The sequence below is a fragment of the Mastigoproctus giganteus genome, chromosome 9 (genome assembly GCF_048544385.1).
Source record: "Mastigoproctus giganteus isolate SK-2022 chromosome 9, ASM4854438v1, whole genome shotgun sequence".
Lineage (NCBI taxonomy): Eukaryota > Metazoa > Arthropoda > Arachnida > Uropygi > Thelyphonidae > Mastigoproctus > Mastigoproctus giganteus.
The window spans coordinates 83,363,823-83,379,049 of record NC_143583.1 but is presented as its reverse complement, the minus strand read 5'-3'; the positions used below and the strand labels follow the sequence as shown (position 1 = coordinate 83,379,049).

At 36.9% G+C, this 15,227-nt stretch overlaps 1 protein-coding gene across 1 annotated transcript in view; it reads left to right on the top strand.

Annotated features, from left to right (window-relative positions):
• LOC150080503 (uncharacterized) overlaps positions 1-15,227 on the top strand; it is an 85,726-nt gene that overhangs the window by 15,714 nt on the left and 54,785 nt on the right. The window contains exon 3 of the mRNA XM_090380715.1: positions 14,698-14,836. Within this exon, the coding sequence (XP_090236841.1) occupies positions 14,698-14,836 (139 nt within the window). The remainder of the gene's footprint in view (positions 1-14,697; positions 14,837-15,227) is intronic.

Below are 15,227 nucleotides of genomic sequence, written 5' to 3'. Positions count from 1 at the left end.
AATTGGAATTTGGGGAGTACAATGTGTACAGAAAGTATAGACAGGGTAGGAAGGGAGGAGGGGTTATGCTGTTAGTAAAGAAACATAATTTAAGGAAGTGCATCCAGTAGACATGGGTGGACAGCGCAGCGTTGAGTCAGTTTGGTGTGACATAAACACTGGGAAATGAGAGTAGGAATGCATTATAGGCCTAATGACTCTGATGAGTACAACATACAGTTGTGCAGAGAAATAGAGCAGGCCAGTAAATCAGAATGTCTTGTAATGGGGGATTTTTAACTCTCCAGATATTGACTGAAACTTGTGAGTTGGTCATTTGCACGCTAGCAAGACTTTTGTGGATTTATTGGAGAATTATTTTCTACAGCAACATGTTCGAGAGGCAACCAGAGGGACTAATACTCGTTTATTATTATTAGACTTATGGTGCAAGGAAGTCTGAGGCTTATGCTGCACTAGGCAAAAAAAAAAAAAAAAAAAAATTCTGAATTACCCTTAGAGATAGAGAGAGAGAGAGAGAGAGAGACAGACAGAGACAGAAGTAGAAGGGAATCACCAAGAAAGAGAAGAATGATGATATCCAGCTCAGGACCCTGGGTATGCCAAGCCCATACTCACCAGATGTGAGTATGGGCTTGCACACCCAGGGTCCTGAGCTGGATATCATTTCGATCTGATTATCAGCAGTGATTATTCATGCATTAAGAATTTGCAGATAAAGGAACCACTAGGTGACTTCTGATTTCACTCAAGTTTGTCGAAACATTTCTATTTGGAACATTTCAACTTAGAACGGAAAAGAGCAATGTGTTTGTGGCATTAAATGTTTAACTATGAATTATTTTCAAAGAATAATTAATCTTCTGATTTTCAAGTGTATATTTAATACACTTGAAAATCAGATGATTAACTATCACAGTGTACTGATGTGGGTTTTACTTAAAGATATAACTACTGTCAAGGGTAAAAGGAAGAGTTTTTGCTTTTGGAAAGGCGACTACAGTGGTCTCAGACAGTTTTTAAATTCTATACAGTGGGATCAACTGATGTTAAAAACAGTGAATTCTAAATGGGAAGCCTTCAAGGAAATAATCTTGGAAGCTACTAGGCTTTTCATACCAACTAAGAAATACTATTCAAGATTTAATCTAAATTGATGTCTGATGAACTAATGAGGCTCATGGCAGAGAAGAAAAATGCATGGAATGCATATAAATTATCAGGTGACACAGAAGCCTATGGCAGATATTAACTACTCTGTAATCAAATCACAAAGGAGGTTAGGCAAGCAAAGGCTGATTATGAGAAATCTTGGCAAAGGATACAAAGAAAAACAACAAAGACTTCTTTGCTTACATAAAGAAGGAAAAGGATGAATCAGATTTGTCCACTTGCTCAGATAGCTGACAAACTGAATGAGTATTTTTGCATCTACATTCACACATGACGAATTCTATAAGTAAGAGGAGGACCAAAGTTTACTAAACTCTAACAGGGGAGCTAAATGATTTTGTAATCATGGAGAGCAAAGTGGAGGAGAAATTGAAGTTAAACATAAAAAAGGCACCTGGGGTGGATGGAATCTATCCAGTTATATTGAAGGAGGCCGCAAGGGAAGTATGCAAACCCTTAGCCATAATTATAAGAGCATCCTTAGATTCAGGGGAGGTCCCCATGGACTGGAGGTGTGCAAATGTATTCCCAATTCAGAAAGGGGGTTCAAAGGGTGACATATAATTATAGACCTGTTAGTTTGACTACTGTTCTGCGGAAAATAATGGAGTCACTGCTTAAAGAAGTGTTGCAGGATCACCTAGACAAGACTGCAGTAATAGTTCAGACACAGCATGGGTTTGTTAAGGGGAAGTCTTGTCTGACCAATTTGATTGGATATTATGATGTGGTCACAAAGGAACTGGATACAAAAAATAATTTTGATATCATATATTTGGATTTCAGGAAAGCTTTTGATACTGTTTCACATAGAAGAGTGCTGCACAGATTGGAGTGGTATGGCATCAAGGGCAAGTTGCTATAATGGATAAAAGGATGGTTAAGTGGGAGACTGCAGAGAGTGGTAATAAATGGACACTGCTCTGCATGGACTAATGTTATTAATGGAGTCCCCCAGGGTTCAGTGCTGGTCCCATTGTTGTTTTGCATGTTTATCAGTGATATCGATGAAGGTATATCAGGCTTAATGTCCAAGTTTGCAGATGATAGAAAGGTTAGCAAGGTTGTTAATGACTGTAAAGACAGTATGCTACTGCAACAGGTTCTAGAAAAGTTAGGCAGATGGGCTGAGAAGTGGCAACTGAAGTTTAACATTAACAAATGCAAAGTACTGTATATGGGTAGCAGTAACCGAAGAGAAATGTACCAACTGTGTGGTACTACACTCAGGGAAGTGGAGAATGAAAAAGACATGGGGGTAATTGTGCAGCCAGATGTGAAGTTCTCTGAGCAGTTCAGACTGGATGCCAGAGCAAGTCATGGAGTCTTGTCAATGATATGTAAGAATTTTGTTAGCAGAGACAAGGAGGTGATTATCCCTTTGTATAAGGCAGTGCTCAGACCACACCTTGAGTACTGCGTACAGGTCTGGATGCCTCATTTTAGGATGGTTGTAGAGTTGCTAGAATGAGTACAGAGAAGGGCAACAAGATTGGTGAGAGGAACAAAGGGATGCTCTTACCATGAGAGGCTTAAATTCTGCAAGTTGCAGCATCTGGAAACTAGGCACCTGTGGGGTTGTTGTTGTTTTAGGATTTTATGGCACATTAGCATCTAAGGCTATAATGTGAGCACCTGTGGGGTGATCTGATTGAAGTGTTTAAGGCCTTGAATGGTTTGAGTACACTCAGTGCTGATGAGATTCTTCCACTTTCTCAGAGTAAGAACCTGAGGGTTCATAGATTCAAATTGAGGAAAGACAGTTGTAGGATAGATGTGCGGCGGAAGTTATACTACTCACTTACTACTCACATTGTGACGAACTTTTTGAGGGTATGAACATCAAAAAGTTGAACTGTCCAGCCCCGAGTCCTGACCCCAGTCCTGTAGAGACCCTTTGGGATGAATTGAATTGGATTCTGAGGTGCTTGTGAAGAGAGCGGCTGCCCAAAAAAACAGAACTGAACTGGTCACTGCTTTGAAGGCTGAACAGTGGAGAGTGTTCCACAGAGACTAGAGGCTTTCATAAGGGCTAAAAGTTTCAGAATGTTATTAGTTTTCCTGTAAATAAAGATTATTTGTAGATATACATACAAATGTCCAGATATTAATTGTAGGGTAGTGTATTATAGAAGTTACCAAGTAAAAATATAATTATTGATTATAATTTTTGTTTATTTTATTAAATAGAAATTTCATTTTTTATTATTATTTTAGAAGAATAAATCGAAATACGATATTCACCGAAGTTTTAGATCACTCTGTTTGAAACATTAATAACACTAGCCAACACAATTTTTATCTCCAAGAACTTAAATGCTATTTTTAACAAATTTTTATGCGTAGATTTAAAAAATCACCATGATAGTTTCACATCACGTCACAGTTATTAAATATAGAGGGAGTTACGTTTTACCAATATATGCCATTTTTGAATAATCTAGCCAGTAATGTATGACATAATGATGTATTTTAACAAATAGAAGTTAATTCTCTTAATTTTAACAATCAAGCCAGTATCGATTGTTAAAATTAAGGTTTTGTGATAAACATAATCAAACTTCTACCTATGGTTCTTAGGTTCAAATTCTGATGCAACAATTTACAATTTGAAGAGTGCACAATTAGCATTTTTGGTGAGGATTTTTGTAGGCTGTGCCAAGGTTTTCCAAGTATTAACAGGTCGTGACATGTTCTCAGGGTTGTAAATCTATCCTCCAAACAGTAGTGGGAAAGATAATAGTGGTGAAGTTCAGAATTCCCCGGAAGCCTCCACTTCCTGTCTGATAGTCGACATCACAAGATGTCGAATATCAGCCAGTAAGTTCAGGTAGTGAGGTACATTTAATCAAACAAGATGAGTTGAATGATTTGGTTCGAGACTTAAATTTGCCGAAAGAACAAGCTGAACTGTTAGGTTACAGCAGTGGAATATACTGCAGCAGGAACAAAGTTTTCGAAATATTTTGCTACGGGACTATGTGTTTTTGCAAAGACATTATTCGACTTCTGAAAGAACTAGGTGTCATGCATAAGTCAGACGAATGACATTTATTCATGGATGCCTCAAAATTAAGTTTAAAAACAGTATTGCTTCATTATGGCAATGATTTTCCATCAGTTCCTGCGTAATTTTTTCATTCAGTTGGACTTAAAGAAACTCATAAAAGCATATCGGAGGTTCTGCATGCTATAAAATACCAGGATTATAGTTGGAATATATGCAGTGATCTTAATGTTATTGGTTTGCAGGAGATTTCACAAAATATTGTTGTTTTTTGTTTGTCGGACAGCCGTGCAACAGAAGAACATTATGTTGCGCAACATTGGGACAAGTTCAGGACAACATAATGTAAAATATATTTCTTTAGTGCAATCAAACAAGGTTCTTCTTCCACGCCTGCACGTCAAACTTGGATTGATGAAAAATTTTGTGGAATCGATAAAGAAGGTAATGGATTTGCATACTTGAGAAGTGTGTTTCCTAATTTAACACATGCCAAACATTTTCGTAGGATTCCAAATTAGGACACTCCTGAGAGATGATGTGTTTGAAAACCAGTTAAAGGAGGTTGAATTGGCAGTTTTGCGATCATTTAAGGCAGTAATGTATGGTTTTTTTGGGTAATAGGAAAGAAGAAAACTATGAAATGTTGGTGTCTAATTTACTCGAGTGCTACAAAAACATGGGCTGTTGAATGTCGTTGAAAATTCATTTTCTTCATTCCCATCTTGAATTTTCCCCCAAAAATATTAAATTAATACACCAACCATTTAATTGAACATAGTTTAATATTTACAAAAATAATGGATATTATAAAATAATCTATTTACAATGACTGACTTACTATACATTATAATAAAATAAAATACAATAAAATAAAATAAAAGTAAAAAGTTAAAATACAATAAAATATAAATACTTAAAAGCGTTAAAACTGCGCAATTGTAGCTTTCGGGGGGTGCCTGCCTCCTTTCTCAACAACCTAAATTAAGTCTTCAAAAAGGCCTCTAAGGTTGGGATAGTTCATGTTCACAATATTAAATTAATGTTGAGAAAACTTGTTGAGAAAGGAGGCAGGTGCCCCTGAAAGCTACAATTGCACAGTTTTAACGCTTTTAAGTATTTATATTTTATTGTATTTTATTTTATTATAATGTATAGTAAGTCAGTCATTGTAAATAGATTTTTTTATAATATCCATTATTTTTGTAAATATTAAACTATGTTAATTTAAACGGTTGGTGTATTAATTTAATATTGTGAACATGAACTTTCCCAACCTTAGAGGCCTTTTTGAAGATTTCCCCAAAAATCTGGGAGATGTGAGGGATGAACAAGGGGAGCAGTTTCATCAAGATATATCCATGATAGAAAAGCGGTACCAAGGTCGCTGGGATCCTGTAATGATGGGGATTACTGCTGGTTCCTTGGAGGGAGAGTAAGCAGGAAAGAATAGAAGAGAAAATTCCTTAGTGCAAACATTTTTAAGGACATTTACAGGTATGCTGATTATATATTATTGAAATATAACTATTTTGTTTTGCTATGATTTATGATAATTTTTCCAAAGTTAAATGAGTTATAAAGAACGTATGATTTTTTTTTACACTTGTATTACAAACTTGAATTATACATATATATCCCTTTATTTTAACATTAAATATTGGTACATCTTTTGATGTAGATGTGATAGAGACTTTTTATGGTGATTTTCAGAATAACCGTGCTTATTTCCTCCAGAATAACATAACATATTTTCATTGTGCAGGTATGACAAAAAATATTTTTTGTTGGCTAGTGTTATAGGTGATTTATATCTGCATGAGTTGGTCTTAATAATTGGCAGTCGTGTACCGGCATTACTACACAGTTTTTAAGACCACCCTAAGTAGGAACAAATCAACTACATTCAATTTATTATTTTTATTTATTTATTAATAATTATCAATATATGAATATATTAATTTCATTAGTTATATTCAGTTTAATTCAATCAAATATATTAATCAATTTTAAGATATATCATCAAGGATAATGTGGAAATTACAGAGGAATTTCATTCTTTATTGTGCTTTTATTTTAAGATAGACCATTCATGACAGAATGTGTCATAGCTTTGGTCATATTTAAAACAGCTTTTTGATGAGGGTTTCAAAACCATCTTAAGTCCAATGCCTGAAGATAATCACATTTGAGAAGGATAATTCTAAAACTGATACAACAATCATTTAGTGAATCACTATCATATTACTTATTATCCTTAATTCATATTACAACATATTACAGTGGGGGAAAAAAAAAAGTGAAGAATAATTATAAGAAAACAATTGAACTGTCATTTTCCAATATTATCCTTCCATTTTTGCCACTGATGAGGAAGACAAATTAACAACTTGCCAGCAAGTTGTTAATTACTGGAATAATTTGTCTGTATGAGTGGTTGAGGCTGACAGCTTGGGGAAATTTAAAGGTCAGTTGGGCCGATACCTATGTGAGGAGGGAATCAAATAGGTATTTTATTTTATTATTTATTTATTATTATTTTCAATTAATTAATTATTATGATTTTTTTTTGACTGGTGTGCAGCAAAAGCCTAGGGTTCGCTTGCAACATATGGCTAATACTAAGTAGCAGTTTTTTGAACCAACACTGTCTTGATAACATCAGACAATCTGTTCAAAGATGGATTCATTGACAAAGTTCATATTTTGAACTCTCTCTCTCTTGTTATACTTGGTCAAAATTCCAGACATGTTCACATTGAGCCCTAACTCTGAATTTTCTCACCGTCACCTCAAAACCTCAGATTGTGCTTGGTAGCATTAGTATACTTATAACAGTATTGCTATAGTTTTCTTTGAGGGCAGCAATTGTTTTCTTCAAGTACTCAGTTTTTGCTCATCTGAATTGACACAATTTTTCTCTCTTTCTCCTCCCCCCACCTTCCTTCCTCCCCATATCTAACGTACACATAGGCCAATCTCCTGTGGCACTGTTATGTCCTGCTACAAAATTCAAATTATTTCAGTGACATTGCAGCTTGTCACTCACATCCAGATATATGTGTTTTTTTTGTCTGTAGAAGTATTAACATAATAGGAAACATATCAGGCTTAATGGCTAAGTTTACAGATGATACAAAGGTTGGCAGGGTGGTTAATGATAGTAATGAAGGTATGCTGCTGCAACAAGACCTAGAAAAATTAGGCAGATGGGTTGAGAAATGGCAATTGAAGTTTAATATTGACAAATGTAGGTTACTGCATATGGGTAGCAGTAACTTCAGTTATGCATGGTACTACATTCAGGGTAGTGGAAAATGAAAAGGACCTGGGAGTAATTGTACAGTGTGATGTGAAGTTCTCCAAACAGTGCACAGAGGTTGCCAGGACAGCTCATGGGATTTTGTCAATGATATACAGCAATTTTGCAGCCCAGAGTGCCAAGCGATAGTGTCCAAGTGATTTTTCCCAAATGATATATAGAGTGATTTCACAGTGATTTTGTTCTGTTTAATTTCTAGTGCCTTTATTATTATCAGTTCACTGTAAGTAGTTCTGTACTTAACAGATTTTGAGTGAGAACACAGAAAGGAAAACCACCTTTCTTTTCTTTGTATATTTATTAGCTTTCTCACTAACCAACTAACTTCTAGCTGCTTGGTCACTAGGTGGCACCACTCCTGCCTCCACGTGGTGGGCCGGTAAAGTTGGGGAAAAGTTATCCTCCAGGGCAAAAAAGGAGCAACCATAGAGTATCCACCTCTAGAGGCTTTAAACTCAAAGCCAGACAAATCAACCAATAATGACTTGAACCAACCGAAAAGACTTCGGAGGGAAGAATAGTACCATGGCTTGGCACTGGTCATGGTAATACACTCCCTATCCACCCAACCTGTAGGCAAGTTATCACCATTTCTAATTGAAAGATATTTTGAATCCATGTTTGGGATTACCAAAAATGGTGAAACGACTGCAATCGGGAGACCTCCTGATCGAAACAGCTTCCTCTGAACATTCTGAATGGCTGCTAAAAACAAAGACGTTTGGTGGGCTGCCAGTATCTGTCACTCCTCACAACATTTGAAATTCATCTAAAGGTGTTATCACAGAGTGGGACCTACTTACAGTCTCTGTGGAAGAATTAGTTCAAGAACTTAGCAGTCAAAAAGTGACCAGTGCCAAACGAATAATGACAAAAAAAGATGGAAATCTTATTTCGACTAGATCCATCATCTTAACATTTAGCACTCCAGAATTGCCATCCACAGTAAAAGCTGGCTATTTAAATTGCCGAATTTGCCTTTACATCCCAAACCCAAATCGGGTTTGGGATGTAAATGTCACTTTAAATGTCAGAAATATGGGCACTCTCAGCAGGCATGCAGAGGGGATGCCATCTCACCAATTCGTGGATCAAAAGACCATACACGAACAGATTGTTCAGCCTCAACTCCCATTTGCCTCAAATGCAAAGGAAGCCACCCTGCTTTTTCCAAATCGTGTGAAATGTGGAAAACTGAAAATTGAAAAAAAAAAATCCAAAAATACAAAATTGAACATAAAGTCACATATCCTGAGGCACACAGACAGATTATGTTGACCATGTAGTCAATCATATGTGTCTCACACCTGGAGTTATTTGTCAACTGCAGTTCAAACAGATGTGTCAGTTCTGCCCAGCACTTCTCTTGCTAACTGGCTTAAAGCAACCCTATCAACAGGATGCGGAAAGGTCAGGGAATGACCACCATATAACCCCGGAGCAATATGGCCTTAGTTGCTAATGCTCCTAAAAACCAAATAACAATTCCCTATCAACATCTGTAAAAGACACTCCTAAAATTAAAACCACTGAAGCCACTAACACTCCAATCAGTATTCCAACTGATACTCCAATGGCCTCGAGTGACATAGAAAAATTGAAAACTGCTAAAGACTCTAAGAAAACCAAAGCAATCACTAACAGTATGGAAGTGGATGAACACTAAGGTAACCCGTTGTGGAACTTCATGCCAATGACACAATGGATACCGAACACTCCATGTTCCCAAAAAAAGACCGGAAGAAATTCTCCATACAAAAAAATAGTCAGATGAATCTTCCTCAACTAAACTGAAATAATGCAAAACATCATACAACGGAACTGCAGAGGACTAAGAAGCCATTCAACTGACTTGAAGGATTTACTCACCCAATTTAATCACATAGGCATATGCCTACAGGAAACATTCCTGTAATCATATTTTATATATTTTATATTTTTGTATTTTATTGTAAATTAAATCACATCAGTTTTAGACTACTATATATTTTATTTCATTTCATTTCATTCACTTGTATTTTATTTTATTGTAAATAAAGTGTTTTAGTTGCAGGATTGGAATTTGTTTATTTGAATACCGGCTGGTGTCAAGTCTAATCGTTCAATATGAATTGTCCCAGCCTTGTAGGCCTATTTAGAGATATTCCTGTCACCACAGATCTCGCCAAAATTTTCCAGTTGTGTCATGTACAGATGAAATAAAAGATCAGAATCTCCTGCACGTGGAAGAGTGGCTATTCTTATTAATTCAAATATTCCTTTGAGGCTCATCCAGTTATGAACCTCCCTAGAAGCTGTGGCTGCTTGTATTGAAGTTGGTAATTCAGTTACCCTTGTTTCTATTAACATTCCATCGTCTCTGCCGTTTCCTCATTCAGAATTGGACAATCTCCTTACACAACTCCCAACACCAATTTGCCTTTTCGGTGATTTTAATGGTTGCCGCCATTCATTGTGGGGATCCACTACAATGGATGCAAGAGGCAAATTGATTGAAGAGTTTTTGAATAACAATGATCTAAATTTACTAAACTCTGGATCTCCCACATACATCCACCTACCTACCTACCTACAGGATCCACTTCTGTAATTAACTTGTCAGTTTGCTCACCAGCCATTTTTCCAATCATGACATGGTCGGTGTTAACCTATTCCTTTAATAGCGATCATTTTCCGATTATTTGCACATTACAAACAGGGGTAACTGTAAATCCCGACCAGTGATCCACTTGGAAGTTTAGAAAGGCGAACTGGGATGGCTATTCTGCCCAAATATATCTAGACAGACTTTATGTTCAAAAACAACCTGTTAATGATGTGACTACATACATAACCAATCAGATTCTGACAGCATCTATAGATCTATTCTGAAATCCAAGGCATATCGCATTCATTGGAATTACTGGTGGAATACAGACTGTCTTCATGCCAAACAGGAGGAAAACGTGCGTGGAATAATTTCCGAAAGTATCCTATCACAACTAACTTAATCACTTATAAGAGACTTAAAGCTAAAGCAAGGAAAATTAGATTGAAAGTGAAACGTGATTTGTGGATTGCCTTTGCCTCAATCATCACCAAAGACACCGACACCCGGCTCATCCGGAGAAAGATATAGGCCCTAAATGGCAAACTTGCTTGGCTGCCCCTCCAATACTTCATCGGAAAGGGAAAGGTGTCTACTCCTGAAGTTGCTAATGTACTAGCAGAATCGTTTGCCACAATCTCTGCCTCTGCTTCCTATGCACCCACCTTCCAAAACATTAAAGCAGCTGCAGAACAGCATAAAATAAACTTCTTCACATGCCGCGCTTTCCTGTACAACCAACCTTTTACATTAACAGAACTCAAAGAATCATTAGATAGATCATCCAATAGTGCCGCAGACCCAGATGGTATTCATTACATTATGCTGAAGCATTTACCTGAAAAGGATTTGCTTACTTTGTTGGTCTTCTACAATTGAATTTTCTATGAAAATGCCTATCCTTCTTCCTGGCACCATTCTTTTATTATTGCCATACCAAAACCAGGAAAAGATCCTACCCTGGTTCAAAATTATAGGTCCATATCTCTCACGAGCTGCTTGGGTAAAATTTTCAAAAGGATGGTTCATGATAGGCTCACTTACATCCTGGAGTCACAGAATCTCCTGCCAGATCATCAGTATGGCTTTCAAAAAAGAGATCAACCCTAGATGTGGTCATAAAAAGCGAATCTCATATCCACAATGCTTTTGTCAGGAAACAACATCTAGTCATGGTCAACTTAGATCTTGAAAAGACATTTGACACTACCTGGCATCATGGTATCCTTATGGATCTTTACCATCTGGGATTTATGGGCCATTTGCCTGAAATAATTAAAAATTTCCTGCAATTGTGCACTTTTCAGGTCCGGTATAAAAGCATACTCTCTGCTTCTCACATTCAGGAAGGAGTCCCGCAGGGATCGATACTTAGTTCAACACTTTTTGCAGTTAGAGTTAGCAGCATGACACATGATATCCCAAAAACTGTTGAAACTTATATGTATGCAGATAATCTTACTATTTCCTGTCAGTCTCAAAGTATCAATACCATTGAATGCCAACTCCAACTTGCCATAACCAAAATAGAATCCTGGACTCTAAGGAATGGTTATCGACTATCAGAAAAGAAATGCACTGCCACCTGTTTTTGTAAGCGTCAGGCTCTCCATCCTGATCCTGAATTACAAATCAACAATACTCCAATCCCACTTGCTACTAATGTCAGATTTCTTGGTCTGATATTAGACAGCAAGCTTAATTTCCAAGCTTACATCACTCAATTAAGAAATGTTTGTCTAAAGCATATGAACATACTTTGATCAGTCCCATCCAGGTCTTGGGGAGCGGATCGATATACTTTACTTCACCTTTACAGAACTTTAATCCATTTACACTTAGATTATGGTTGTCTAGTATATGACTGCCAGAAGCACTACTTTACAACGTCTAAATATCAACCAGCACAGTGTTCTGAGGACTGTGTTAGGTGCTTTCAGGACTTCTCCAATCCAGAGTCTATATCAAAGCGCATGATCCTCCACTACATCTTCATAGGAAAACATTACTGCTCCAATACACTGCTAAAATCCAGAGTCTTCCATCACACCCCAGTTGGGAGTATCTTTATAATACTTGGTGGGATTTTTTCTGAGAACAAACCAAATCAAAATAGACCTGCTTTTTTCAGGATTAAAGAGATTGTTTAGAATTGGAATATTGATTTAAGTGATATTTTTCAGGATACAACTGCTCCTGTTCCACCTTGGACGTACGTTTCTGCCTGTTACGATGTACATGTTCTTCAGCAGGGGAAAAATGTCATACTCTCCTTGCAATATCAGGCAGTTGCACTCAGCTCATGCTACTCTGAACTCCCGTGCCTATAAAATCTATATTGATGGATCGAAAACTGCCAGTACAGTAGGTGCTGCTGCAGTTTTTCCTTCATTTACTGCTACAGCCTCATTACCATTAGCCTGCAGCTTTTTCACTGCTGAATTATATGCTATCAAGTTAGCACTTAGTAAAATTATTGAGCTATTCATCTCACCTGCCATAATTTACACAGACTCCCTCAGTGCTGTGTCTGCCATAAGGAAGAATTTCTCATCTTTCTTATCTTGAAATGCATTCATTCCCAGCTAATCTCCTGCAGCGTGTCCAATCAAATCAATCAGTGTTTGCTGGAACCCTGGTCATTTTGGCATTCCAGGAAATGAATGTGCTGAAATTGCCACTAAACATCCTCACCCTGCTCTCTCACAACATCCTCAGGTTCCTTACAGCGACCATAAGCCTATCATTCGCAAAGCATGCTATGACAACTGGTCACAGATCTGGAAAGTAACACCAACAATAAACTTTACTAGATAAAGCAAGAATTAAAGCTGTGGCTATCTGGCTTCCAATGAAACAGACGAGAGGAAGCGGTATTGGCAGGACTTAGAATTGGACACACTCATCATACACATCTCTTCTTACTATTGGGAGAAAACCCACCTCGGTGTTCATCCTGTCTGACGCAACTTACGGCCCGTCATTTTCTGGTTGATTGTCCCTTACATTCAACTCTCTGCTCTAACACTTTTCAATTTCTCTCCACATTGAACATCTCTCATGATTTATCTCCCTTCAAAGGAAATGAAGCAAACATAGAACTTTTGATGTACCTAAAATATATTGACCTGTACAGGAGCATATAATTTAACATCTATAGCTATATGTTGCCTGTATATAAACAATGAACAGACACAACTTGGCCTCAGTAGCCATTGTATCGTTAAGACCAATACCAACAACAACAATAGGAATTTTTCTAGCAGGGAAAAGGAAGTGAAGGATGTAGAGCCGCTGGGACAAGTACAGAGTAGGACAACGAGATTGGTGAGGGGAACAAAGGGGTGACCTTACCAAGAAAGACTTCGGTCCTGCAAATTGTAGCTTCTGAAGACTAGAAACCTGTGAGATGATCTGATTGAGGGCTTTAAGGCTTTGAATGGCTTGAGCAAACTCAGTGTTAATAGGATTCTTCCTCTTGCGCAGACTATGCACATGAGGGATCATAAATTCAAATTGAGGAAGGAAGGTTGCAGAATAGATGTGCAGAAATTTGCCTTCAGCCAATGGGTGGTTGAATGCTAGACCAGGCTTCCATCTGTTGTTGTGTACTTGGATAGTTTGAATAAATTCAAGGAAGAACTAGATAGACTATTGGAAGGGATGGATAGGTGAGGTGTGATTTCTCTTTTTTTTTTAGCTGATGCTGTATAAGCTTGCTTCCTTGCATTATTTGCCACTATTAATTCTAATATTAATATGTGTATCATGGGCTGATTTGCATATGGTGTGTACTGAAAAACCTGAAGTATATCACAGGGGAAACCCCATTCCTTCCACCTGAGATAGGCTAACTACAGCCCTGATTGAAGAGGACTGTAGAAATTCCTCCAATTTTCCAATCATCAAAGTCAACCCTTCATACATGCATACATGGTACAAGCAATAAGGCCTTGGTTCATAGGCAATTCAGTAGTCTTCAGTAATTCCCTCCTGAGCCAAGGCAAGGCCTTAAATATCTTACTCCATATCCAGTGACTATGTGCTCTGCTGCCTTAGTTGTGTCAGTGCACCACTAATTAATGGATTGGATGATAACTGCTGTAGCCCAAGCCATAATTTCTGTTGGAAATTAAATTAATACTACAGAAATAGACTAAAACATTTTAGGGGCGTAAGCCTCAGACTGTGAGAGAATTTGACAACATACAAGTTTGTGCAAAGGCAGCATATTAGTATGCAGCAAACCTCAAAAAAACAGTTAGAAACGGCACTGAAACCTACCCACCTAAGAAGAGCCAAATAGCCCTGAAACAGTGCCATCTGGGTGGTGGTATCCTCAGAGAATAAGCTAACAATAGTCTTCTCCATTGGTGAAGCATTACTTATTCAAAGTAGTGCAATAGCATGGCATCTCATTGTGAAGGTATTCCCAATATGAGATACAATTAAAATGATGCCATTTCTAACTATTTTTAGTTTTTAGAGGTTTGCTACATGCTAATATGTTGCCTTTGCACAAACTTGTACGTACTACAGAAATATAATTTATATATCTTTAAATTATTATTTTTTATTCAAATTCTTTATGTTTATTTTAATTATTAGGAACATTTGAACCAGAAAGCCTTCTTGAATGGTTTGTTCAAAATAAGGAATCCTCAGTAAAAGAGTTGGATGATAGCAGCTTTGAACATTTGACTCAAGCAGCAACAGGAGCTACCACTGGGGATTGGCTGGTATTTTTGTAAGTTAAAAAAAAATGCATAATGTTGTTTCACAGATTACACTTAGTATAAGATTTTTTTCACATTATATTTTGTTTAAAATTTATTAAATACAATTTTGGTTTTTTTTTTTCAAAGATAATAAAGCAACCTATGTTGGTTTAATTATGTTTTGGAAATATGTACATAATGGAGTCAAATGTTTCATGGTATTTTGAAATGTTTCATGGTAATAATGGTTGCTTTATTACCATGAAATGTTTCATGGTAATAAAGCAACCTATGTTGGTTTAATTATGTTTTGGAAATATGTACATAATGGAATCAAATGTTTCATGGTATTTTCTCTCCACTTTTTTAGTGACAGCTGTCTTTGCAATATTGCTGTCATAAAAGGTCACAAGAACTTAT